Genomic DNA, 26694 nt, shown 5'->3' with positions numbered 1-26694 from the left:
CCCCCCAGTGTTCCTGCTCTACTCTCATCGGACTCCAGCAGATGGTGACATGGGGTTAATGACCAGAATCTCTGATTCCAGCTCATTTTTATCCCATTAACTGGGTATTTATGATTTGGTCAAAGCCAGTGTCAAATAGTAACAGAAGCAGCAGCAGTAGCAGCAGAAACGAAGCACAAACGAAGAAAACAACACAGAAATGTTCTATGTTTCCCTTAAGGAAATACAGCCAATTAAACCTATCTCAGGGTCAGGCCAATTGGCAACCAAGTCCCACGGGTCCACTCTTTCAAAAAAGGTTCCTCTACTTTTCACCTGGAGAGCAAGCAACACTAAGTATGGCTTTAAGAAATTACCCACTAGGAGCCAGAGATGGCTCATCCGTTAAGAGCAATGGATGCTCTTCCAGATGACTCAGATTTGATTCTCAGCACCCACATGGAGGTTCACAGCCATAGTCCTCAGGGGATCCGACAGCCTCTTTTTGCTTCCAAGGACACCTGGCACACACATGTTGCACACACAGGCAAAACATCCATATGCATAAAAGGAATAAATACATAAAAGAACTCATCGAATGCGTGACTTGGCCTCACATCTCTCCCTGGTATGCCCTTTGTAGAGAATTATTCGCTAAAAGTTCACAGAAGAAAAGAAGCAACTCGGTGCTGGGAGACTTTGTTCATAAACTTGCCTGCTGCAGGGCTACGCTTGGGTTAACCTTTCTTACTGCATGGAGGAACCAGGAGGAAAAGTTGCACAAGGAAGACAAGGGAGTTTGAACTAATAATTCCATCTGCATGTTAGAAAAGAATTCATTTTTTTTTCTTCTAATTATGGGCGATGGCAGCAGCCGCCAGTATCTAGTACATGTTAAGTAGCAAATTAGCTTGGGAGCTGATTACAGGGCCCACCCTGTCTAACTCTGCTCTCCACTCTCTTCAGGAGCAAGAGAAAATTGTACTCTGCCCAGAAGCCTCCAAGGGCAGGCCCTAGGGTCCCCAAGATCGCCCCCTCCTGGTACCTCAGAGCATCAATAGAGAGAAATTCATAAATACATTCATTTATTTTTTCTTAAGCAAACAAATAGATTTTTCCATAGCAAAATTCTAGGCATATGGGCTAACAGGGGGTTAAATTGCCTAATTTTCACATGAATTTATCTGGAAAGTGTTTTTAATGTTTATCTGTGAAGTGCATAAAAAAGACCATAATTATACACAATTAGGGCAGCACCTAAAAAACTGGGCCAAGTAGACATACTCTAAACCTGATGCCTGTCTGCCTAGAAAGACCCTGTACATGCCCCAGAGCTAAGAAAAAGGTAATGGGGATCTGATTGATGCTGCAAATGTTTAACAACTGAGCTCTACCGAAGCATTTTAAAGAATCAGACAATATCTAATGTTTGTGCATAAACCACTGTGTTAATTACAAGAGATCCTTACCAGCAGAAGAGGGCCCTTAACAAGAGCCATGCAGGAACATTTTTATTAGCCATCTTGCCAAGTGACTAGCTATGACAGAGAATGGTACGGTGGTATCTCTTTAAAAATACTATCCATCTCTGGTCCTCCAGTTCTATGCTAGTGCTTCAGTGGTATACACTGGCATCTGGTGCAGGTCTGTGGGCTGTCTCTTCCAGCTCAGACTCCCCTGAGTTTGACTGTCAGTTGTTCAAGTTTTCAGCCACTGGACCATAGGCCAAGTAGCCCTTCTCTCTATTCTCGGATTCTTCTGTGAAATGGGTTCAGTGGTGCTCTTGACATTTGACAGATCCATGAGAAAGCCCAGAACAGAGTTGAGTGACTTGCAATGAAAGCCACTATTAGTGCCTTTATCCTGGTCCTCCACCTATCCTATAGTGCCTAGCCTGTTTGCAAGAGTTAAGAAGACCCTGAGGCCATCTTTGGGCCATGCAAAGGATGCAGAAGAGAAGGTAGTTTATGTTTGATCTTGGCTTTCAGATATGCAGTACCTGAGGCAAATATGATCCTGGTGAGCTTTAAATGGTTCCTCAGTCACCTGAAAGAGAATACCAAAGATCAACAAAACACCTTCTCCCAGCAGAGTGCTAACTGCTAAGTGTCTAACTTGCATAAACACTTCATAGCTTTATCTCATTCCTTCGCCATTCCAAAGCTCCTCTACTATGGAGGAGCGGAAATGAAAGTTCAGAGGCCATTAGGAACTTCCTCCAAGGTCACAGAGCAGGACGAGGCAGAGCCAATGGGAGACACAAACCTCCAGGTCTGCATGACTATATCACAGCACCTTGCCCAGTCATGCTTGTAACCTCCAATCCGATATGGGGGTGAAAGAGCAGTGAATGGGCTTATATTGGGGTGGGGTAATGAGATCTACTGTAGGGTCCATCTCTGCACATATGAGAAAAAAGTGTCTGAACAGAGAGAACTGACTCCAGGAGAAGAAGAGGGGAGGTAACAGAGCCTAGCATGGGCAATGGTTGATGGGGAGGAGCCAGAATGTGGCAGAAATTGTACCCATTGTTTCTAGCTAGGTATAGATGAGACTAGATGAGATCAGAGCTGTTGCACAGAGCTGTGTGTCGGCATGGCCTTCACTTTCCTGAGCCATGAGGTTGATCAACAGTAGGATGTGTATTTTATTCTCCTTGTTTTCTCCAAGCCAACATAGTGTCTCGAACAGAGTTAAAGGGGAACACGCTTATTAATTAGACTGATGAGCCAAAGGTTGGTGAGAAGAATCAGGGGGTCAGGGAGTCTTCTGTATGAGAAGCCTAGATTGTAAAAGCAAAACAGGGAGAACAAGGGTGCTGTTTGACCCAGAGAAAGCAGGGAGGGCATCTACAAATGTGAGCAAGTAGTCTGTGTGTGACATACAGAGAGTGCTAGAAATCCTTTTCTGTATTTGAGATGGAGAAATTTGGGTCTGCTTTTAAAAACCTGCTTCAGAGGTAGACATAGCCAGGATGAAGTCTCAGCTCTCACTTCACAGGTCCTGTGATTTGGACACAGCAGTTCATTGTGGCAGGTCTGAGTTTTCTCATCTGTAGGATGGCAATAAAATCAAGAGTATTCACTTGCAAAGGTGACTTGGTTTAGGTCCTCCTGGTTTACAAGTCTATGCCTACGTTGAGGCAAGGACTGGGTTGGCAAAGGCAACCATCTCATGTCACCTCTGACTGCTTTCTGGGAACTGTCTCATTGGGTCTGGCTTAGCAGGAGGCTGGATGGGTCAGAACATCATCGCAGAATGGCTATCAGTCTAGAAGATCACGATCTAAGCCACCCTTTTCTCCACCTTCTTAAGCCTAGTGTGCCCTGGAGATGCCAGCTTCGCTCTCCAAGACACTTGCCTCCATGTGGGCTCTGTCCCAGCTTGGCCAAGTGGCTCAAGTTGGCTACTCGAACTTTCAATTCTTTTCACCCTGATGAGAATTTATCCAGGATGCCAGCCACTTGATCCTTGGCAAGGGGCAGGCAAGCAAGCCACACCTATCAGCCAGCAGGGGCCTGACTTACAAGGGATTTTCAGGAAGCAGGAGGTGGAAGATTGGAGAGAGAGCCCATTCTCTCTCTTACCTACAGCTCCAGCTGTGATTCCATCTGGCAAATCCTGGGACACAAAACACACACACACACACACACACACACACACACACACACACACACACACACACAAACACACACACCCCTCCAACAACCAGTCCTACAGGGCACCCAGCTGTCTTCCTTTGTTAAACACAAAAAGTCCTGACAGACATATGGGGGTGGGGGATACTTGTTGCTCTCACTCTCTCTCTGGGGCTTCTATGGGCCCACTGATTTTTCTATCTCTAGAAGGGCTTCTCTCTACTCTGGAGTGCCCCCCTCCAGCCTGCAGAGGCCAGCCTGTGGTTTTAAAATTGCTCCCTTCGTTTTTCATCATCTCTCCCATAGAGACCCCACATAGATGTGACCCTGGAGCCCACGTTGTTGCAAAAACCCTTGCCAGCATCTCACTGGCCACATGCAGTTAAATATGCACTTTCCTGCCATCCATGGGGATAGGGGGTTAAGTTCTCCTTCCTCTGGGAGTAGCTCATTAGCTGGAGTAGAAGACCCCCAGCAGCTCAAAAAAAAAAAAAAAAAAGGCTAGAAACTTTCTCCAACCCTTATCTGTCCTGCTCCCTGCACAAGCGTCCCCTCCTCCTAGCAGCCTTGCCAGAGGCAGGCCAGCGAGACGGGCTCGTTCTGAGCCAAACGATCTTCCTCTCTCTCCGGAGGCTAGAAGCACGGAGCCCACAGAAGCCCCCACATCCCTGCTTCTCTTCTCGGAGGCGGAGCGCAGCGTCCTCTCCCAGGCGGCAGCCGCAGCCCGCAATTGGAATTCTGTCCCCAAAGGAGGGGGCCGGAAAAGGAGAGAAAGGGAGGATGGAGGCCGGCAGAGAGAAGCAGCGGCCAGGGTCCCATACATCCCCGGGAAGAAGCTAAGCGTGTTGGCTACTAGGATGCTGCGCCGCGGCGCCCCTCCGCACTGCATCAGCGTGGCTGTGCTGACATCCCCCCATGCTTAACACGGGGCATTATGCGCTGGTTAACAGGATCCGAGCTGCTCAGCGACTTGTTTTAAGCATTTTCTCCCTCGCTCTCGCTTTTAATCTTGTCTCTAGTGGCGTGTGTAGGGGGGAGGACTTTATTTCCATTGGCTAAGCGCTCCCTTCCCACCCACATCCCTTCCACATCACCTTGGTGTCTCCCTAAATAAAACCAGCCCTCCTTATCGCCTGGAAAAAATCAGGAGCTAGAGTTTGAATGGGTTTTATATAAACACTCACCCCTGTCAGCGTGCGGCCAGGCTCTCAGGATAAACTACCAGTGTCTGGCCTGATGCTTGCCTGGCGATCTCTTCCTTGAATGCCAAGGTTTAAGCAGAATTCAGAGGACTGGGAACTCTTCCCTGAGATTCAGTCAACCTGAAGCCAGTTGCAGAACTGCACAGGGTCCCGATGGACCTCAAGGAGAGCCCCAGCGAGGGCAGCCTGCAACCTTCCAGCATCCAGATCTTCGCCAATACTTCCACTCTCCATGGCATCCGCCACATCTTCGTGTATGGGCCGCTGACCATCCGGCGTGTGCTTTGGGCAGTGGCCTTCGTGGGATCCCTGGGCCTGCTGCTGGTGGAGAGCTCAGAGAGAGTGTCCTACTATTTCTCTTACCAGCATGTTACCAAGGTGGACGAAGTGGTGGCCCAGAGCCTGGTCTTCCCAGCTGTGACCCTCTGCAACCTCAATGGCTTCCGGTTCTCCAGGCTTACCACCAACGACTTGTACCACGCTGGGGAGTTGCTGGCCCTGTTGGATGTCAACCTGCAGATTCCTGACCCGCATCTGGCGGACCCCACGGTTCTGGAGGCCCTCCGACAGAAGGCCAACTTCAAACACTACAAACCGAAGCAGTTCAGCATGCTGGAGTTCCTGCACCGGGTAGGCCATGACTTGAAGGATATGATGCTCTACTGCAAGTTCAAGGGGCAGGAGTGTGGGCATCAAGACTTCACCACAGTGAGTACTTGGCTTTCAGTTTGCTCTTGGGTTCGCTCTTCAGTAGAAGTGGTGCGCTGGCAGCTTTCTGTTTGTCTTGGGATCTCTGCTATGCAGGAGAGAGGGCGGAGACCCAGCTGAAGGCCAAGAGGGTAGCTGGTGTGAGTTGTTGAACCTGTTTGTAGAAGAGGTTACCTGTCAGATGGAGTACTGTGGTCCTTTCAGATTGGAGAGCTACAGGGGGCTTGCTGTTGGGGGTCATTCCCCCAGGTGTGCTGAATTGGGCTCTCTCCCAGTCAGAGGGAACAGGCCTGGGGTATCCATTGTCCAGGATGCTTGATGTCCGAACCGTGTGACAGGAACAGCTTGTCATTGGTGAGATGGCAGCCTCTCTTCTCTCTCTTCTCTCTCTGTCTTCTCCCTCTCCCTTTCTTCTCTCCCCTCTATCTGTGCTCGGAAGTGGCATCAGGCTCTGTATCGTGTGTGGGCTGGGCTGGAGCTAAAGCTGTCACAGGAGGGGGTGTGGGGCCCCAGACAGTCTGAATGACTCCCGTGTCCATGGGAGCTCACCGAGCAGGTGAAGCTGCAGAGGTGTGGAAGGTTCTCTCCTTCGTTTTTCTTGCCTGAATTGTGTGGAGAGGAAAGAACCTCCAGAGGCTCCATCTGGTCTTCCTGCAGGCCGGGTGAAGTCCCGGAACTGTCCATGGTGCTACGGCAGGGAGGGCAGTCAGGTAGAGGCTTCTTTATAGGATGGACAGAGAAAAGACAGATGTGATGAGGTGGTCCCGGAGGCTGGCTTGTCTGAGCGCTCTAGCTTGAAACTCAAAGGCTCGTTTTCCCTGTGTACAATTGCTTCACAACGTGGTTGCGGGAGGAGGGAGTGAGGGGGGGGTGAGCAGCTGTGGGATTGGAAAGCCTGGGGTGGGGGGAGTGTGGAGTTGAGTAAAGAGGAGGGGATGTGGCTCACGCTCAGGATGAGTTTGCCAGAGGGGGCTGAGAGGGAAGGATGGGAGCAGATCTGTTGCCGCTAGGGTTCTTATCCCAATTAGTGAACTGCTAGGCATAACTTGGTGTAACAGGTCAGACAGCAACTGCGGGCTCTTCTAAACTGCCAGGCGAGTCTGGGGTATCAGGAACTGGGAGACCCTTCTGCAGTCCACTGTGTCTGCTTTCCCCATAGATTCCTGGGGCCGGGGGAGGAGAACATCTGGGACTCAGAGTCAGTGACAACTTGGGGATGGCAGGTGCAGCCGTCATCAAGAGAACTGGACTGTGTCGTCAGCACTTGTCTGGGGGCTCTGCCTCATTACGACATTCTCTCCCTTTCCCATAGTGCAGCCCTCCCCACCCCCTCTCAGGGCCACCTGCCTCTCACTCTGAGGTTCTCTTTACGCTCCAGCCAGTCTCTGCCTTCAGCCTTTGCACTTGCTGTTGGCTTTATCTCACTCTGAAAGAGCCCAGAGTGTCAGGGGCATTGCCTCTCACAGCCTGTGTGCTAGAGCTGCTTCCTGGGGGAGCCGTTTTGTATTATTATCCCTTTTAAACATTCCAAGGAAGAGCACAGCCAAACCTACTACGGCAGCATTTGCTAAAGATGAAGCCAGTCTGAGCTGGAGAAGGAAGCTAGTGGCCCTTCTTAAAGGAGCAAACAGGGTCCTAAAATACATCATGCACAAATGATGTCTGAGGGACCTTTGGGGAGGGATGGAGAAAATGCCTCTTTCTTGGAGCCCGAAACCATTGCTGTGTTCCAGCCCTTGCTTTCTAGTGCCTGGCAACGCTCAGACTCATCGCTGTACTGTGTAGCTTGAAAGTGCACTCAGCTCTTCGTCTATCTGCCTGCACACACATGGAACCCACAGATGACAGACGCAGGGTGTCTCAGAGATGTTGGACTGGGCAGCAGACCCTGGGCTGAGTCTTTAAGCATCCTCACAAGCCTTCTCCTGGTGGCGTGGCTGACTGGTAGTTCTGCTCATACCCCAGTTCTGTTTAGAAGTAGAGGCTTGTTGATTTTAGGCTGCTTGTTTATATTTGGTCCATCATTTGAATTGCTAGTATCCCAAGCAGTCAAAAGTCTTGTTTTAAATCCTAACTGGGGCTTCTGATCATCTGAAACCCTGAAGTTGCCTGCGGATTAGGTCTGTTCTTTAATTAGTGGCACACACTATCTGTCAATCTTAGCAAGTCCTAGACTCATCTGTTTGAATACCCATCCTTGGACTGACCCCTCTATGTGTAACATCTCCAAGCATTGAAGAGAAGGTGTCCCTTGGTGTTCTCTTCGCTCTGGTCAGAATGTCAGAAGGACACCCACTCTAGGTGACAGGAATATAATCTTCACCAATGGGTGACAGTGGGCACCCGTGCTGAGCCTCTGCTGGGGATAATATGACAGGAGACATGTACAGGACCCAGCTTTGGGGAGTAAAACCTATGATGTACCTTTGTTCTCTTTGGGCTTTGGGTATAGGCTAGCTTTCCTTGGGCTCTCACATCCTCAATGAGACTATGCCACTGTTGGAGAAGCCCATTTCACAGCCTCTTCCCTCATTCACTCTCTGGGATAGTCATCCTTCTCCAGTGGGCTTTCAAGCCCTGCTGGGGGTTTTGACACAGTGGCTACCTTCTTTCTCTAAGCAACTATGGCTGACTTATTGGAGAATTTAAGTATGGGGGAGGGGATGTCACAGGTGGACAGCTCTTTTTCTGGATTTGGTTTTCCTATAAAGCCCAGAGCATCATCTCCAGGGCGAATGCTGTAGCACAAGCTTCCTTATTCCAAGTTCTTAGCTGCTGTGCAATGAAGTGTGTAATACCCTTTAATTAGTGAATGAGCTGTGATTCTAGCAGAGTGAGCGAAGGCTGTTCACGGAGACACAAAGTCCCCAGGAAGCCAGGTGTGGAATGCTGAGTGCCGAGTAAGCACGCGTGCTCCCTGCCTATGCAGATACATTCTGAGCCTTCGCCCAGGAACAGTCTGGCTTCAGAGAAGTCTGTGCTTTACCTCCCTGGTAAACCAGAAGAAAGATTTGATTCTGGGCCTTCTAACTCACAGAAGCTGGCCCTAGTGACCCAGAGTAGAAAGAGGATGAGTTAGGAGTTGATAGGGGTTGTGACTCTGTGGCCTGAATCCAAGGCCAACATGGTAGGTGTGGGTTTGAAGTACTTGCCATCCTTTTTTTTTTCTTTGTCTTCTTGCATGCCTTTTAAGTGGACACTCCCTCATCTAACATTGACCTCACCCGCGATGTTGTTGGAGGAAAAAGCATTCATGATACTATGTGAGCAAGCCTTCTGTATCTTTGACAGCCACATGGCTATGAGATGAGGTTCTGAGCGCATGTATAAGGGGGTTGCTGCAGTCCTGCCTGCCTCCACTGTTTTCAGGGATCAGGTTGATAAGGAAGGCTGCAAAGACATGGGCAGGGAGCTGAGGGGAGCACCACTATCTCTGCCTGGAGCACCAAATGAAAACTCATCCTCCAGAGAGGGAGCTGGCTTTGAGTAGAGGCCCTGTCAGGAGCTGACTACTGCTGCCGTGTGAATTCCTGTCATTTGTGATCAACATGTGACAGGGCCTTATGTTGCTCCTTTGCCTAATCACACTGGGGTTCACCTGTGTTCAGGTCTGGGAATTGGACTGATCCTTCCAATTTTACATGTAGCTTGTCCATCATTGTGAATATTGATGCTTTGAATATGAGATTTTTCAGGAAAGGCTCAGCTTTGGATCCCAGCTTTGGCCCAGGAATGGATCTTGCTATACCCTATAGCATATAACATTATAGAGATGGTGGTCGAGACTGACAAAGGTTGTGTCTTTGGGGCTCATTGACAAGGCCATATGGGTCTTGAATCTAGTCTAAGCACATCTCACTACACAGGAGTCTGCACCTGGAGGATGTGGACTTTGAGAAACCATCTGAACTGAGACTCACAACTCTGTGGGGTCTGTGTGGTGGGAATTAGTGTTAGTTTGCTTAGCGCCAGTTTTACCACCTCTGAAGTGGGCCCCACTAACACCCAAGACTTAGCTAGAAGAGCAGCTTGCTCCGAGAAGGAGCACTAACTAAACTTGATCTGTTGTCTGGTTCTTTGGACTCCACTCTTGCTAATCTTCCGGCCCATGGCTTCAACTTCAGAGCTCAGGTATCTGCTATGTTCTCTGTGTTCTCAATGTTTTCAGTGCTTCTCCTTTTGCTGGGTACCCTAACGTCTCTTATTCTCTGATTCGACTTCCATGTTGCCTCTCACATTTACCAATTCACCTCCAGGAAGCACATACACCCTGCTCTGGCCCCTAACATGGGTCAGGCAATCTCTGCACCACAGATATAGCTTTTCTCACTGTGCCATATTTGTGTCTGTCTATCTATCAAGCAGGACCTATGGTGCAGCAATAACCCAAGTCGACCAGGCCTGTGCTATCACAACCTATGTCTATCCTAGCTAGTCCGGGCCTAGTCTCAGAACAGGTTTTGCAAATATGATGTCAAGTAGAGGGTGGGTCTCCCCAATCCTGCCAATACCAAGCAGAGCCTCACTGGGTAAGTGGTTGCTGTCTGTCCCTGAATTTATTCATCATCCTAGCTCATGGGCCTCTCTCTGTCTTTTGTGCCCTAGCTCATGTGTCTTTCAATGCTACTTTATCTTCAAAGTCCCATTTTGTGGTAATTGAAGCTGTCTCCCTCCACAGTACCACCATCTAAATTCTCCTCTTCCTCTTCTGTCTTCCAGGCATCACATACTTGACCTTCCCTCTGTGCAGAACTGCATGATGCTTTTCCTTCTGAGAAGCATGAAACATTGCTGCTAAAAAGGATCTTGGGGAATAAATGAATTCAGCTCTTATCAGCTCCACGGATAGTTTTAAAAGTGTCTTCAAATTGTTAAGAATAATGTAGATCCTATGATGTGTAACATGTTGTTTTATGTATACATACACAAATGTACATACATATGTATATATGTGTGTGTATTAGTATATTACTTAACTATATAAATGGTTGTATTAAGTACATGCATTAGCATGCATGCTTATCTTTGGTGTAGGTGTGAGTATGTATGTTGAGAACACATGAAATCTACAATCATTTTGATTTTCAAGCATATGGTATATTGTTACTAACTGTATCACAGTGTCAACAAATATCTTTCACTTCTCCTAAAATTTTTTGCCCTTTGATCAGCATATCTTTAGTCTTCCCACTCTCCCATCCCAGTGTCTGGTCTACAATGCCTTACTATGTGTCTTTAAGTTTAATATCTTTAAACAATTCCAAACATAGGGCCGGAGAGATGGTTCAGTGGTTAAGAGCACTGGCTGATCTTCCAAAGGACCAAGTTTCTATTCCCAGTACCTATATGATGGTCCTAACCACCTGTAACTTTAGTTCTAGAGAGCCTGATGCCTTCCTATGGCCTCCGTGAGTACCACACACAAATGTGGTGGTGCACAGACACACATTCAGGCAAAACACTAATACATATTAAAAAGGAGGCCATATAATTGGGAGTTCCAGGTCATCTTCAACTATACATTGTGTTTGAGGCCAGCCTTGGCTACATGTGACAACAGCCCCCTGCCAATATTTTCATTCATCCACATATTCTGAATACCTAGAACTTCTCAGCACATAGCTCTCAAAATATGTCCTCAGAGTCTGTGTTAAGTAGGTTTAAAGCTATGAATGTAAGGTGACTGGCTAATAGGAGGCAGAATGCACATGGATTTTTGTTCAATTTGGGGAAACCCTTATACTTCCTGGTTATAAAAGCAATCCATGGTCACTAGAGAGAGATGGGAAAGGAGGGGGAGGGGAAGAGGGGAATGGACATTGTACCCCCAATAACCTTCTTATACAACCACATGTGATATTTTGGTATTTTGAGGGTATCTCCCTTCAGCCACATAATTTGTCTGGACTTGTGCTTTACTGGGCTGGCATCATGCATCTATTTACATGGTACAAATTATCTTGGTCCCACTGTTTCTTCTGTGTTTGCTAGGATATACTGGAGATATATTCTTTCATGCCTGAATGAAACCGACCCCAGATCCTTAGTGAGGCCCAATTCTGGTGCTCCTTATGCAATCACTGCAGTCCTCAGCTCACAGATGTAAGTCCTGATTCTCTGCCACCTGTGCAAGTTTGGACTTTATGTCAAAAACGATCCTATGTAGCAATAATGTGAATTAGATGAGCTCACATAGTCTTAGGAGGCTCAGCACCTGTGAGCCTTTGGCATGGTCTGGAGAGCCAAGCTTTGTTGTGCTGGTCATGGGGTTTCCATGATGCCAGCCTCGGGCTACCATGTTCTGGTTTATAGACTGGTAGGTTGTGAGCTGTCTGAGTGTATAGCTTTGGGGGCATGTTACATCTGTGCTGTTGTGCTGATAGGGTGAGGCTCTGATTGGGAGCTGTTAAGATGACTCATACTGTCTCCTTGGAGAGAAAAGCTGCACAGCTCTGAGCTAATGCCCAGTAACTTGCTGGGTGGAGGTATATTTCTCTGCCTCCCTCTTTGGGGATCCTTTTACCCCCAGAACTGTTGATACAAGAGGAGTCTTGACTTGGTGGATAAAGAGCTTGCTCTGTAACTATTAGGCCTGGAATTCAAATCTCTAGAATTCACATAAAAACCCACGTGGGCATGGGAGCTTTCCTGGAATCCCAAAACCCAGTAGGTGAGACAGAGGATCTCTAGAGCAAGCTGGTTAACTAGACTAGCCATATCAGTGAGCTCTGGGATCAATTGAGAGAGCCTGACTCAATGACTAAGACAGAGAGAGATTAAGAAAGCCTCCCAACATCAACTACGGGCCTCCACATAATTCACATCCATGTAAAACTTACCTGCATGAACATACAGGCACATACACACATGCAAACAGCACAAGAACATTAGAGAGAGAGAGAGAGAGAGAGAGAGAGAGAGAGAGAGAGAGAGAGAGAGAGAGAGAGAGAGAGAGAGAGAGAGAGAGAAAGAGAGAGAGAGAGAGAGAATATGCAAGCTTGCTGGGAGCATGTTTACTTAGAAACTTACCTGTCTTCTATAGAAAATATTTCCTTCAGTGAAGACTTGGGCTCTAAAACCCTTTCTATACAGTGAATCTAGTTTACTGCTAATTTCCATAGGAGGAGCTGTGATGGGACTTCCCCCACCCCATACACACACACACATACTATGACCACCCTAAACCTAAAACCCAATTCCTCAAAGGTTGAATCTGCAGCTTTTAGCACCACACTCACTGCTGGAGGCAGTGCTTCCTAAAGCAGTTCACACTTCAAAGTAGCAGGCTTCTCATCCTTTATAAAGGACCGAAAACATGACACTCAAGTCAGGCTTTGTGCTTTCTCAGTTTTGTCTGTTTGTGGTTGAAGGAGTTAGGTTGAAATGTCAAATGTGGGCAACCAGGACACCTGACTTATGCTCTATCATAATATTAAAAGAGTGGGCTATGTGTCTCGTGCACACTTGAAGTCTCATATATTACAGTTCTACATGCACTTATCTTCAAACCATCACTTTCTGGCTAGGCTTGTGGTTGCCAGACAACAACTGCGGCCAACAAGCGGACATACAACACATTAATTATTTGGTAAATCTGAAGTTTCTTGGGGGAAAGCCCATGTATAAAGTTAGGCTTTTCCAGGAGACAGAAGCCCCTGAGGCAGCATTCTGATACTAGAGTATTTTTTTTTCCCTATAGCATTTACTTTCTTAGCACTTTGGGCACACTCTGTGCAGACTTACTCAATGGTCATTGAAATGAATGCAGCAAAGAACTTGATCATGCAGCAGAAAAAGAATGTATTTGACTTCCATTGATGGATAATGAGCCTCTGTGAACCCCAGTTTCCCTGTCTGTAGAATGAGTGGGATGAACTAGACAGTTTCTGAGGACAACTTTTTGTCCCGAATTTGTTTTACTAAAACTAAAACCTCCACTTACACTGAGAGTAGAGGAAGGAACTGATGTTACTTTTCAACTCAGTATGCTTAGCTATTTATTGGTTTGCTTTTATTTAATCCTATGCAATAGAAGCAGAAGTGCACAGATGCACAGAGTCACTGCGGTGGAAGCAGGGAGGCACAGAACCTCACTCTCAGAATCCCAGCCCGGAGCCACATGTGTCTGTCTGTAGAATCCCCACCACTATCTGACTGAATTCATATTAGCACAGCAGGTGTAAGCTTGGATCTGCTCTGGGTCTCATAGGTATGGTCCAGCAAGATTATCTGCAGTCCACAGAGATTCCCTAGGCAGCTGCTGTGAGCAGAGCATCTTATAGAAGATCACTGTGCTGTTCTTGGGTGGCTGCCCCACCACCTGGAGGCAGCCTGTGGTCAGGGATCCTGTGATGAGTCCAAAATGCCCATAAAGGGTATCTTGCCTTTATGTGGACCAATGATGTAATTTATACTCCAAGCTTCCTGGAGGTCAGGCTGAGCATCGAGGTGCTTCCTGGAGGTCAAGCTGAACATCTAAGCAGACTCTTTAATTTTCCATCCTCGTCTCTCTCCACTCCAGGGACTTTTTCTGAGTGTACTCACTCAGTAAATCACCCACTCAAGACCTCACTTCTCCCTTACTTTTTTGCTTCTCCATCTGTTTGGTGAGATGGAGTCTGGTCTCAAGTGTGGCTGAGAAAGAAAGATGCCTGCACTAAGCTTGCTTTAAATCCCACGCTTTCTAGAACCTGTGTCTTCAACTTGGGACCTATGATGGTTTCCAAGAGCCATTCTTCAAAACTCAATCATCTCATTCTTCAAAACTCAATCATCTCTTGGGTTGGGCTTTACTCTTCCAGACTCTGCTGGTTTGATCCTCTTGGGGTGGGAAGATGTGGTTTGCCCAGGAATAGTTCTTCCTAAGGAAGTGAGCTGTCTCTGCTTTGCTACCTGCTGTCTACCCATAAGCTGTTTTCATTCTAGGGCATATCTTCCCTGGCACCTGTATTATCATTTCTCAGATCTCACGGTTCCTGCTGAAAGCCCTTCCCAGCCTTCCCTGCCATATCTTCTTGAATGTTCCTCTATCTTACTTCAAGGAGGAAGCTACCTCCCTTTGATGCTGGCAGTGGGTTGAGCCCATCTATGAAGCAAGAGGTGGTAAGGGATGGATGCTCAGCAGAGTGATGCTACTCATATTTCATAGAAAGCCCGAGTGATGGAGGAGTGCATGAAAGGCTCCTACTGTTCAGGCTGAAGTGGGAAGCCAGTGACTCCAGGGCAATGTGATTGCTGCCTCCAAACACTTAGAAAACAATCATAGAAAATGGAAACAGGACCTTCTCCAACAGAGGCCAGAGGACATAACTTGAGCTGCTGGGCAGAAGGTGGGAGTTCAGAGAGGTGGCAGCCAGCCGATTGGAAAAGCTTATCCTAGGAGTCTAGAGCATTCTATCCCTGCCTGTGCCTGCTCCTTAGGTCTAACCAAAGCTAGGAGATCACCTCTAGGCAAGGATCGATGTCCCATAAAGATTAGATTAATGACCTCTGATGTTACTTCCAGCTGAGAGAGTGTTTGATTTTTTTTTTTTCCTTCCTGAATAGATAGTTGAGGTTGGGGGTTAAAAGCCATTGATGGAGGACATTGGAAAGAAGTGCTGACGGGTGGAACTAGCAATTCAGATTACAGATCCACCCACTGTCCAATACCATGAAGCTTTGAAGTTAAATGCCTCTGATGGATGCCAGGAAGAATGGTGCCTTTAGAGATAAAAAAGTGGATCCAGGAAGAACACGGGAAGAGTGGGGTGCTGGAAGCTAGCCATTGTAGTGGCGATTAATGGTCTGGCCATCCCAAAATGTGCATGCATGGCTTATTGAAAGGTCTTGGAGTTCATCACAGATTCTGTCTCTGCCTACAGAGACAGCCTTAGGTTGTGTTTGAGTATGGTCTAGTTCCACACTGAGGCCTGTGGAGACTGGGAAGCTTATAGCTTAGACACAATCCTGGGGTTTAGGATGCTAGGAACATTCTCAGCTATAGAATCTGGGAAGGAGGCTAGGCTACAAGGAGAATACCCTGCTCAGGAGCACTAGTGACAAGACAACCAAGGCATATCCAGGATGAGGAAGCACAGCAAATGTTAGAGGGCCATGGGTCTCTGGCATCTGAGACAAATGATACAAAGGGAGCATTGTAGCCTCTAGTCGCGTTAGCAGTGGCCAGAGCCAGACATGTTCAAATGGGTGTGACTTTGTGTGAATCATTTAGCCCCTCCAGACTTCTGTTTCCTCATCTATTAAATGGTAGCATCTCAATACTGACGCTTCACAGGGATGTTCATAGTGACCACATAAAATAAGTATAAGGGTCATATTGGCCAGGAACTGAATATCTGCTTTATTAATTATTTTTGCTTTGAGCCAGGGTCTCATGTAGCCTAGGCTTGCTCCAATTTCCTATGTAGCTGGATATGATCTTGAGCTCGTCATCTTCCTGCCACTACCCTGTAAGTGCTGGGATTAGCAGCATGGGTCACCAAACCCAGTTTACAAGGTGCTAGGGATGGAACCCAGGGCATTCTGCATGCTAGGCCAGCTTTCTACCACCTAAGCTACATTCCCAGCCCTAATGCTTGTTCATTTTATTATTTCCAGGCTTAGTGGGTGATAGTGACAGGTGATCCAGGGACAAAAGGATTTGCTTTTAAATCTATATTGACAATGAAACATTAGGAGTTCTCAAGAGAGGTTGGGGGTAACGCTGTGAACAAGCCAAACACCTAACTACTGTTGTGGTTAAGCACAAGCTAATGTATACTCTTAGACCATATCCAAACTGAATTTCTTCCAGAGGTCCCGCACTGTGTAGTTTATGAAATATAGAGGTGAGTGATAGAACTCTCTGAGCATCCCAGACACCTTTGTCCACAGTTTACATGGAAAAAAAGCTCATCTAGTTTTCCCAACAGTTCCATGGAATACAGAGCTCTGTTCTGTTTGTTTAGTGAGGGGAGAAATGAAGCCTAAAACTCCTGTCCTGTACTCAGATAGAAATGAGTGTAAATGGGATTTGCATAGTCTTGCTCAAGATCCCCGATGTTCTGAAAGACCCTCTAAAGTGCCCTAGCCTGGTTATCTGTTACCAGTGCTCTCAGGCAGGAGATTTTGCTTGTCAGTCTAGCGTCCTTCCCAGCTCCTATAGCTGAGGATGTTCCTAGCACCTTTAACCAATAATAGTGTCTAAACCATAAACTTCCCAGTCTGCCCAGTCCTCAGTGTCTAAAACTGTGGGTCATGAGTTTGCATGTGAGTATCCTGGACAACTGGGCAGCTGTAAAAGATTCTGAACAGCCAATGATGGAAAGTTAATTTGCAGTTAAATGTGTGATGAAACTGGAGTGTTTCTGGCAGTGCCGAGCAGTGTTGAGTGCCACAGCTACATTGCAGCTCTGGTGCAGTGCGTTTGACATCATGCTGTGCATGGCCAGTAAACACTGCCCGAGACATCTTAGCTTGGATTCCACACCAGACTCCGAACTTTACATCCAAAGTTGTTTCTGCTCTTACAAAAGCAGGTTGGTTTAATTGTAGAAAACGATGGCTTAGTAATTTCTCCTCGTCCCTTCTCAACATCAAATTTGTCTATCTTTGGGTTCCTTTGTGTTACGATGTGCATGTTTGATGTTACAATTTTCTGTTTTGAGTTGTTGACACAAGTTTCATGAAGGAACACCATTAAATGAGTTTTGGCTCTGGATTAGGACAGGATTTCCAATAACTTCTGAAAAGGCTTTAAACTTCTGCCATGTATTACTATACATTCAAGCAAAGCAGTGTTCTCAGTGCTGATGATTATAAAATCATATCATCTAACAGCTCTGAAAAATTTTGAGAATGGTCTGTGTCCCAATATCAAATATTCAGCCAAGATTTAATTCTATCTGTAAAAATAAACAAATGCACCCATCTCATTAATATGAACATTTGCATTCATTCTTTAAAAATGGAAATTTATATGCATATTAATGAAGAAATTAATATTCTATTTTCTGTTTATGAGTGTTTTGCCTGAATGTATGTTCGTGTGCCACATGCATGTAGTGACCATTGAGGGAAGAAGATGGTGACAGATCCTCTGGGAATGAACCTACAGATGTTTGTGAGTGGCTCTGTGAATACTGAACCTGGATCCTCTAGAAGAGCAGCCATCGCTCTTAACTACCAGGTCGTCTGTCTAGCCTTTAAATAATTGCTTTAAAACCAATTTCTTTACACTATTGATTAGTAAATATTTTATTAGCATGCCTATTTTGCATACCTATATATCCCCACTTGTGCAAAAATTGTAACAGGACTGGAGTAAGTTTAAGGAATCCATGCCTCATGAGATGCTATTTGGTTTTCCTGGCAATGTAAGATGCAGTGTTGTGTCTGTTTTACAGTTTAATACAGGTTTAGTGACAGGGAAAGGCCTCTCAGACAGAAAGAAGCCTTGAAGATTAGAGCTCATGTTTGATGATTGCTTTTGAGCCTCCTCTGGCAAGGCACTGTGCTTCCTGGCTTCCTGTGCAGCATTGAGGCCAATGAGGGCAGACCACTCACCAGCAGGTTTTCAAGCCAGAGCTTAAGGGGTTAAAATTTAGGCTTACTATGCTCTACTTTTTTTGTTGTTGATTTTTTATTAGATATTTTCTTTATTTACATGCCATATGATTTCTCCTTTCCCAGTTTCCCCTCAAAAAACAAAACAGAACAAAAGAACAAACCCCTGTTGCCTCTCCCCTCCTCCTGTTTTCCACCCCACCCTCTCCCACTTATTGGCCCTGGCATTCCCCTACACTGGGGCACAGAACCTTCACAGGGCCAAGGGCCTCTTCTTCCACTGATGATCAATTTTGCAATCCTCTACTATACACATGCTGCCAGAGCAATCAGTCCCAGCATGTATAGTCCTTGGTTGGTGGTTGAGTCTCCGGGAGCTCTGAGGGTACTAGTTCTTTCATATTGTTGTTTGTCCTAAGGGGCTGCAAACCCGTCAGCTCCTTTGGTCCTTTCTCTAACTCCTTCATTGGGGACCCTGTACTCAGTTCAATGGATGGCTGTGAACCTCTCTACTTTTTAGTGCTTCCCTTGCCTTGGCATCTGGCATTGGAAGTAGCTGGAACTGAAGCCGAGGAAAGGAACCGAGTTGAAGGGGTGTCCCAGCTGCGGGGCTCAGCCATCCACAGAGCCCTCTGGTTCTTATAGCCTTCTGGTTCTTGTTAAGTTAATGGAGGAGGCTGAGGCAGCCTCAGTGCTCTGTGGCTGAGACCCAGTGAGAGGTTTGAGATTGCATGATAGCCTCCCAGCTTTCTATTTCTGCCCTCTGGCTCCAGCTCCAGCCTTAGAGAAAGAGCAACGTGCTCCATGAGAAGATACTGCTTCTGAAAGGGGCCACACTAGGCCTTTCCTCTGATGAATGTGTGGGTCACCGGAGGTGGATGGCATTGCCTTGTCTGTGCAGCTGCTGTCACCAGGAACACAGCTGGGAGCTATGTGTGCACTCTATAGATTGCACTTCCCCCTTTCAGGGCAAGAAGGGAACTGAATCTTGGAGCTCTCATTTTTGCACTTCACAAGCACCAGAGTTCTGGGAGCTGGGCAGAGGCCTGGGTTGCTTCAGACCTTCCACCTGCCCTGTTCTCTGTGTGGGCTTTTGATCTCTCCTATCCAGGAATGCACAGGGAGAGGCCAAGCAGTTTCTCTCCCTCTCCTGTCAGTGACTTGACTTTAAATCCCTAGTGTGTTCAAGCGGTCATATTTGCAGGTGGCAGAGAGGCCCTAGAGCGACATTAACAGTTCATAAAAATATTTGGATAACTTTAGGATTCAAACGATTCACTACGATCGCATATTACTGGGGTGAACTTGAGCAAGTGATTTAATTAGAGTTTGTGAGAATGGAACAATATGAACGTTGTAGTATAATTGGTCTCAACCTGCAGGAGTTTCTTCTTGCTCTTTCCTGGCTCACCATCTCCACCTACACAAAGACTCTGCTCTCTAATAAGGAACTTAGCATTTCTGACTCTTCTTTGCTTTATTTTATTTTTACTTTTTATCCAGAGGGTATCTCTTGGGATTCTTTGTCCCTGTTCTCTTATGGTTTCCTTCTGCCCCTGGGCCTGGTGATTGAAGCTCCTCTCTCTGGAGTAGAAATAGCTCAGTAGGGGATCTAGCACTTGCATTGCTTTACTTTCTTTTGTAATGCTGTGATAAAGTATTCTGACCAAAGCTGCTTATAGAAAGTAGAGCCTAGTTTGGCTCACGGTTCAAAGTACAGTCCATCACTGCAGGGCAGTCAAGACAGTTGGAGCCTGAAGCATGACATCCACAGCCAAGAATGCTGTGGCTCACTTCTCTTTCTCTATTTGTATAGTCAAGATCCCAGCCAGGGAGTGGTGCCGCCCACAGTGGGCAGGTTTTCTCACCTTGATTAATGCAATCAAGATAACTCCCATAGGCCACAGGCATTTCCTGTCTCCCAAGTAATTCTGGAGTCTGTCAAGTTGACTCTCACTAGTCAACATACTGGAAATGGAACTTAAGGAAACTTAGATTCTCACTTTCTTCCTCATGGTCCTGAGTGATGCCTACCCCCTCTTTTCTCAGAAAGGGTGACAGGCTGCTGATGGAAGAGATACAGCATCAAAGGGAACAAGCAGCTGTGTCTTCGAAAGTTTGGGCCAAGGCTGACTCTGCCTTCCTGGCAGAATGATTTTTCTAGAAGAACACCTTCTGTCCTCTGGGCCTGTTAGCTATTTCAGAGACATTTTAAGTGGCCATTAACAAAATGTTGAATTATGGCTGCAGACCTCTGGGAGTCAAGTAACATTCACAAGAATCAGAAGTGAGAACTTAGCAGTCAAGACTGTCACAGTGGGCTGGGATTAAACAACCATTGTTCTCCACATGGCAAAGAGGCAAGAAGTTTATTTTTTTAGGGGCCCATGCAGTAGGACACTTCAGGGCATAGGTCTGCTACTACAGGGCAGACCTACTCTCTGGTTTTCAGAGGGGAACGTTCCAGCCTTAACTATGGAAAAAAAGAAGCAATGATCAAGATATATATGTATGAGAACTTCCGGCTGATCTAAGAAATCTGATGCATTGATTCATTGACTCAGCAAGCACCTACTAAATGTTCTGGGCATTGTTCTAGGCACAGGAGAATCTGAAATGAATAATACCCTGTGCAAGAATTCCAGGGGCTCCCCACTGAGTGAGGGAGGCTGAGCAGTAAACAAATATATGGATTTACATCAAGTAACCAAAAACTTCAGAAGGTCCAGGGGCAACACAGCAGTCCAAAACTCTTAAGAGGAGACCATTACATTAGTCTTTCTCCTTGTATTTCTTTCCTTTTCAAACCCCTGTAACAATTGCAATCATGAACATCACAAAACTCCCATAAAGAACTCCCATGTGTCTTTTACCCAGAAGTCTGGGTGGCGGATCAATCATGCATGCTCTTCATGCCTAAAGCATCCCACTCTTGCTCCCTCCTCATAGCTAGCTGTCAAGTGCCCTTCCTGTATCATAATGGAAACATGACCTTAACATGTTTTACAATTCAGAGTCTCTGGTTTTGTCATGATCGTCAGCTTGGGGTTCTTCAATGTTTCCTCTGGCTTAGTAGACCTGGGTTAAGATTTTATTTGATTTTATTCTTTTGCGGTGCTGGGTGGTGAAGCTAACTGTCTTTCACACAACTGGAGCACCGAGAAGCCCCACAGCCTCCAAGGTTAGGCAGCTGGGGCTGAGATTTCAGGGAGATGACACTGAATTCTTTTGTATCCTGTCTGGGGTCACATGCCTTAGAATTGTCCCAAACCTGGTCGTGTGAACTTTTGATGAAGAAGAGACTTTCCAAGGACACTCTGAGACATTTGGAACTCAATTCTTTCTCTTTTGCTCCCTGGTCATCATCCATCAAGTTTTCTTGCCTGAACTGTTGCAATGGTCCCTGTCAGATGCTGACTTTCCAATCCAACCCTCCCATGTGTGTTTATTAGTTGGCTTTCTGAAATAAGAGTGCTCTTTCTCCCCCTTGCACTCATTTCTTCATATCAGGGTAGACTCTTAGGCGGACTTCTGTTCTATTCCCAGACATACTCTATTTATATAATTATTTATTTGGAAACACATTTCCCCATATTTGGAAAGTCTTTCCCACTGACCTCTGTGCCCTTCAGCTATTTCACAGAGTTCTCTGAACATCGAATTTCTGGCCCAGCCTGGTGTTCTGTGTTCATCCTTTTTATTCTTTAGTCTGTGATCAGACATTTTCTTCATCATATTCAGGCCCTGGTCAGAAGGATACTATTTAGAACCAGGATCTGGGAGCCAACTGTGCTCATGGCCATCTAGGGGGTTCCTGCTCCTCTGGTCCAGGTGGCAGAATTAGGACATTACATATTCGTTGATATCTGGGTCTTAAATCTTGGCTTACAGACAGCCATCCAATTCCAGCCTCACAGCACAGGGTTCCTCCCTCTTTCTCTACTCTCTGTGTTGGTCCCTCCCTGCTCTAGTGGTAAGATACTGTGACCTTTGATCCTCTGACTACCTCATTCCTCACTTAGTTCTCTTGAGTGGACTCCATTGCTATGCTCCACTGGACTGTGACTCTACTTGGAAAGCCCATCTCCAGGACCTTGTTCCTGTCCTGACCACTCCAGCCTCTCCACAGGTGTGCTTGCTACTTTTTCTTTTTATCAGTTTCTTGAGACAGGGTTTCTCTGTGTAGCCCTGGCTGTCCTGGAGCTCACTCTGTAGACCAGGCTGGCCTCAAACTCAGAAATCTACCTGCCTCTGCCTCCCAAGTGCTGGGATTAAAGGCGTGTGCCACCACTGCCTGGCTGCGCTTGCTACTTCCATGCCTGATGTAATTGTCTACAAAATATTTACACAGCTTCTGAAACTTCTAAAATAGAATATCCATTGGAGAGACAAGATTTCATAAGTTGCAAGTGGTTATTCTTTCTCTGTTAAGCAAAATGTTCACCTCCAGAGAGAGAGAGAGATAGAGAGAGAGACAGACAGAGACAGAGACAGAGACAGACAGAGAGACAGAGAAGAGAGATTTATAATAGCATTGTTGAGTGAGATACAATTCTTACACCCCATACTTCACTAAGATAAAGTGTGTAGAGTATGTAATTCTCACTGATAAAAGATAAAGTATGTACTGTATGTATCCAAACAGTAGAGTCTTCATAAAATTGTGAACTTTAGGGACTCCCTGCCTCCAAGAGACCCTGAATCCATCGACAATCACTTTACTTCCTCAACTTCCTGCAAACAGATCCTTCTGCCCCAGGTAAATGTCAATCTATTTTCTGTCTCTGTAGATGCATCTGTTTCAGAGATGATTTATAGAAGAAGCTTTATAACATGTGATATTTTGCAATAGAAATTTCCCATCCCGTGTAGTGTTTCCCAGGTTTATTTGTGTTGTAGTTTGTTTCAATATCGTACTGCCTTTGCATATTAAATATTATTCTATTCAAAGGCTGAAGTACCTTTTACTTGGCCAGCCATCAGTTAATACACCTTGAATTGTTTACATCTTTATTGCTGTGATGATGTTATCTTTGAGACCAATTCTCATATCCAGTTCTTCCGCACTCTGAGTCTGCCTGATTTTTCCTTGGCATGTCACTTGCCAAGATCCTCCCCTTTCTATATTTCTTTCAAAGTGGGAATTAGTTTAGGAACTCAACTGGATTCAATGGAATGTTTATTACAAGGGAGGACCTTAAATAACACTACAAACTTGTGATCCCACCGGACAGGAATAATGCCCTTCAGGGGTTGTCCCAGTCCTGGACATGCAGGCTTTGATCCACTACCTAAGGGAGCGATAGCTCAGCCACTCATTTCCCCATCTCACATTCTCACACCGTCTCTGCATCAGGAGATGGTGCTGTGACTTTCTGTTCTTGGTCCATGTGTTCTAATATTGGGAACTGGAGTCAATGCTTGCACTGGGAATTACAAAGTAGCGATTTTCGATTTTGTCCTTCCCACGTTTGTTAGCTGACACTCTTCCTGAGGGAGAACGTTCCCTCATCAGCTGGATCAATCAGAGTTTCTCCATGAAGCATAAGAAATCCTCTAATTGTCCCTTAAGTACCCATTTCCATGGGACAGGGTTGCTGGTCTTGAAGCAGCCATTGCTTCCCAAAAAGGCACAGGAGAAGGGGGAAGGTTTGCACCAGAGGGAGTTGAGCAGTGTATGGGGAGTGAGTGTGAGTGGCAGGAGAGAGAGAGAGAGAGAGAGAGAGAGAGAGAGAGAGAGAGAGAGAGAGAGATCATTAGGACTCTACTCTGCTGTAGCCATGGCAACCACAGAGTCCATGCTATCCCAAAGTTGGGCTTTTTGTCTTGTTAGTGGGTCTCACTCTTAGGGACCTAGCCTGGCTGTAAAAGATTAGGCAGTAGAGGTGGTGAAGCACAGCTGGAACCACACTGATCACATGGCCCAAGACAGATCTGGGAAGTTTCAACTTTGTTAACAATAAAGCTTCTAATTTGAATTTTATAAAATTATGTTTAGTGTATGTGCACGTGCATCTATGTACATGTATACATGTGAGAGAGAGAGAAAGTATGTGTGCAGTGGTGCATACATATAGGCCAGAGGACAACTTGTGGGAGTTAGTTCTCTCTTTTCACCATTTGGGGACCAGGAAGCAAACTCAGGCCTTCAGGCTTCTTCTTGCCCCAAAGACCCTAATTTAACTTGTCCCTTCCTGTCCTCTTACTTCCAAGTGTCTTTCCATGAAATGGGGCAATGCTTGTGTTGCCTTTTGGAGTCCCTAGTGGGCTCATTTAGCAAGCTTCCTTGGAAGGGCCAGAAGAGGCAAGTGACAAAGGATGCTCTCCCTTGTGAATTCTAACACAACTACTTGGATGAATGACCGTGAGTGGGAGTGACTTATTGAGCCCTTGCTACATGTTTAAAGCACTTTGCACATGTGTTTGGAAACACAGTACTGTGTCTTCCCAGTGCCTAGTGGATGATGGCTGTCCCTCTTCCTGTTCCTCAGGACTTAGGTACAGACAATAAGAGGAATCACCTAGTCTGCCCATCCGTTTCGTCAGTCTGGGCATGGCATGGAGAACTTTACCTAGGATAGGGTAGAGGATCAGAGACAACTGAGCATATCACACTCTCCTCTCCCCAGCCTGGGTTTTCCTGATAATTAGATAATTCAATAACTCACTGGTTTTTAGTCTAGGTGGGAGTATTTTTTTCTTTTCTTTTCTTTTTCTTTTTCTTTTCTTTTCTTTCTTTTTTTTTTTTTTTTTTTTTTTTTTTTTTGTGCAAGAGGATCCACACACTTGAGTCCCTTCCAGATTCATGTGGTAAGACACTAATTCTAGGTGATAGTGGTATTAGGAGGCAGAGCTTTGGAAGATAATTAAGCCTGGTGATGGGGCTCTGGGGATTAGGGTAAGTGCCCTTTTAAGAGGCCCAAGAGAGACCCCTGACTCTTCACTTAGGGATGCAGCTAGAAAGCACCGCCTGTGAACCAGAAAATAGGCTCCCACCAAGCAGCGACTCTGCTGTCACTTTGATCTTAGACTTCTCAGCCCTCAGAACCATGGGAATGAATTTCTGTCATTTTTAAGTCACCAAGTGTGGGATGTTTTACTAATGTATCTGAAGAGACTCAGGTAGGAGCAAAGCAGGCTGTCATTCACATAGGTGTTGGGTTGAGGAAGCCGTCCAGTGAGACTAGGCACCACTGCTGCCCAGGATCCATCAGCTCAATACTGTGTCTCTTCTTTACATCCCATGCTTGGTAGCTCCCTGCAAATGGGATCTCCTGTACACACCTGCCTCTAACCTGCCTGCACATGGTCACTAATGGAAACCACAGAAGTAACATTAGCCACAGCTAATGATGGTTTCAGAGGATGGATTTAACATTGCTTTCCTTGAAAAGTACACAACTCAGTCTATTTGCCAACAAAGTGGCCTGCCAACCAAATGGCAGGCACGTTCTGGCCCAAGTCTCCCTCGTGGGGGAGCAAGTACATACCTACATGAGGACTCTCAGCCTGCTGCGTTCATTCGGTGTTTTGCTAGTGCATTTTCTTCATTTGAGAATCCGATTTATCCATGATGAGCAAGGGTTGTCTCATACCCTTGGTGGTATCTCAGACTTTCAGAGGGATGTGGATACTTCATCAGAGATATTCTGTAAAAGTTGTCTGGTACATGCTTAGGAATATGGCAGAATGGGAGTCACTCATGCCATGTGGGAACATTAGAAGGACAGAGAGGCAAAAGTGACATTTAAGCTCAACCCTTGAGGAGTGGGATTTCAAAATGTACTTTAATTTTTAAGGGTGTGTGTGTGTGTGTGTGTGTGTGTGTGTGTGTGTGTGTGTGTGTATGTGTCCAGGGCTCATAGAGGCCAGAAGAGGGCATCTGATCTTTTGAAGCTGGAATCACAGGCAACTGTGAGGTGCTTGACATGGATCTTTGGCAAGAGCAGTATGTGCTTTTAACTGGTAAGCCTGGATTTTAATGGGTAAAAGGAGGGGTGAGGCATCTCAGAGCCAGGGACATGGGTCAGTGTAGCCATGAGACAGGTTGGCTCAGGGTGTGCAGAATGTATGGAATGCATGTGTGGGGAGAGAAGATGCAGAAGCTATTCTGCAGGGTTAGACGGAGACAGACAGTGAGGATACTTGGCTGAGTGAGTGTTGCAGGCATCAGGGAGCTACAGAGAGCTCACTATGACACAGCCACAATTTACTTAAAATTGAAGTAGTGGTTGATACCCTCCTGCTTGAGGATAGCTGAGGTAAGAGAGATGTTGCAAAGGTGCAGTTCGTATTTCCTTAATAATGTAATAATTATTATCAATATTTAAAAAGAATATCTGGTTTTTTTTTTATTTTGATTCTCCTCATCTCCTACCTTTTCGTTATATCTTTGTGGGGTTGTAACTGTGGTGTCAATTCCTGTAGAATGTAGACAATGCTTCAGGTAGGAAAGTACTTCCACTATCATCTACTCAGAGAATTAAGGTGTGGAGGGAAGCTTTGCATCTGGATTATCCAGTCTTGGCTGTGTGTTGAAATCACTTGGGGAACTGTAAAATAGAAAACAAAACAACAACAACCAAAAGCAAAGGAGAGAAGGAGGGAGAGAGAGAGAGAGA

General features: G+C 46.0%; 1 protein-coding gene and 1 long non-coding RNA gene across 3 annotated transcripts in view; one reads left to right on the top strand and one right to left on the bottom strand.

Annotated features, from left to right (window-relative positions):
- Nucleotides 1-1487: 1487 nt before the first annotated feature.
- LOC116079017 lies at nt 1488-5039 on the bottom strand. Its single transcript, XR_004113707.1, has 2 exons — nt 4802-5039; nt 1488-3031 (listed from the first exon to the last, which is right to left on the bottom strand). It is a non-coding gene; the product is annotated as an uncharacterized LOC116079017 (long non-coding RNA).
- Nucleotides 4251-26694, top strand: part of Asic2 (acid sensing ion channel subunit 2) — a 1070182-nt gene continuing 1047738 nt past the window's right edge. The window contains exon 1 of one of the 2 annotated variants that reach the window (XM_031354555.1): nt 4251-5527. In XM_031354555.1, coding sequence (XP_031210415.1) covers nt 4973-5527 — 555 coding nt within the window. In that variant the 5' untranslated portion in view covers nt 4251-4972. The remainder of the gene's footprint in view (nt 5528-26694) is intronic. The other variant, XM_031354556.1, reaches the window with a different exon arrangement.

This window comes from Mastomys coucha, unplaced genomic scaffold, assembly GCF_008632895.1.
Source record: "Mastomys coucha isolate ucsf_1 unplaced genomic scaffold, UCSF_Mcou_1 pScaffold5, whole genome shotgun sequence".
Classification (NCBI taxonomy): Eukaryota; Metazoa; Chordata; class Mammalia; order Rodentia; family Muridae; genus Mastomys; species Mastomys coucha.
This window is presented reverse-complemented; position numbering and strand designations above follow the sequence as displayed.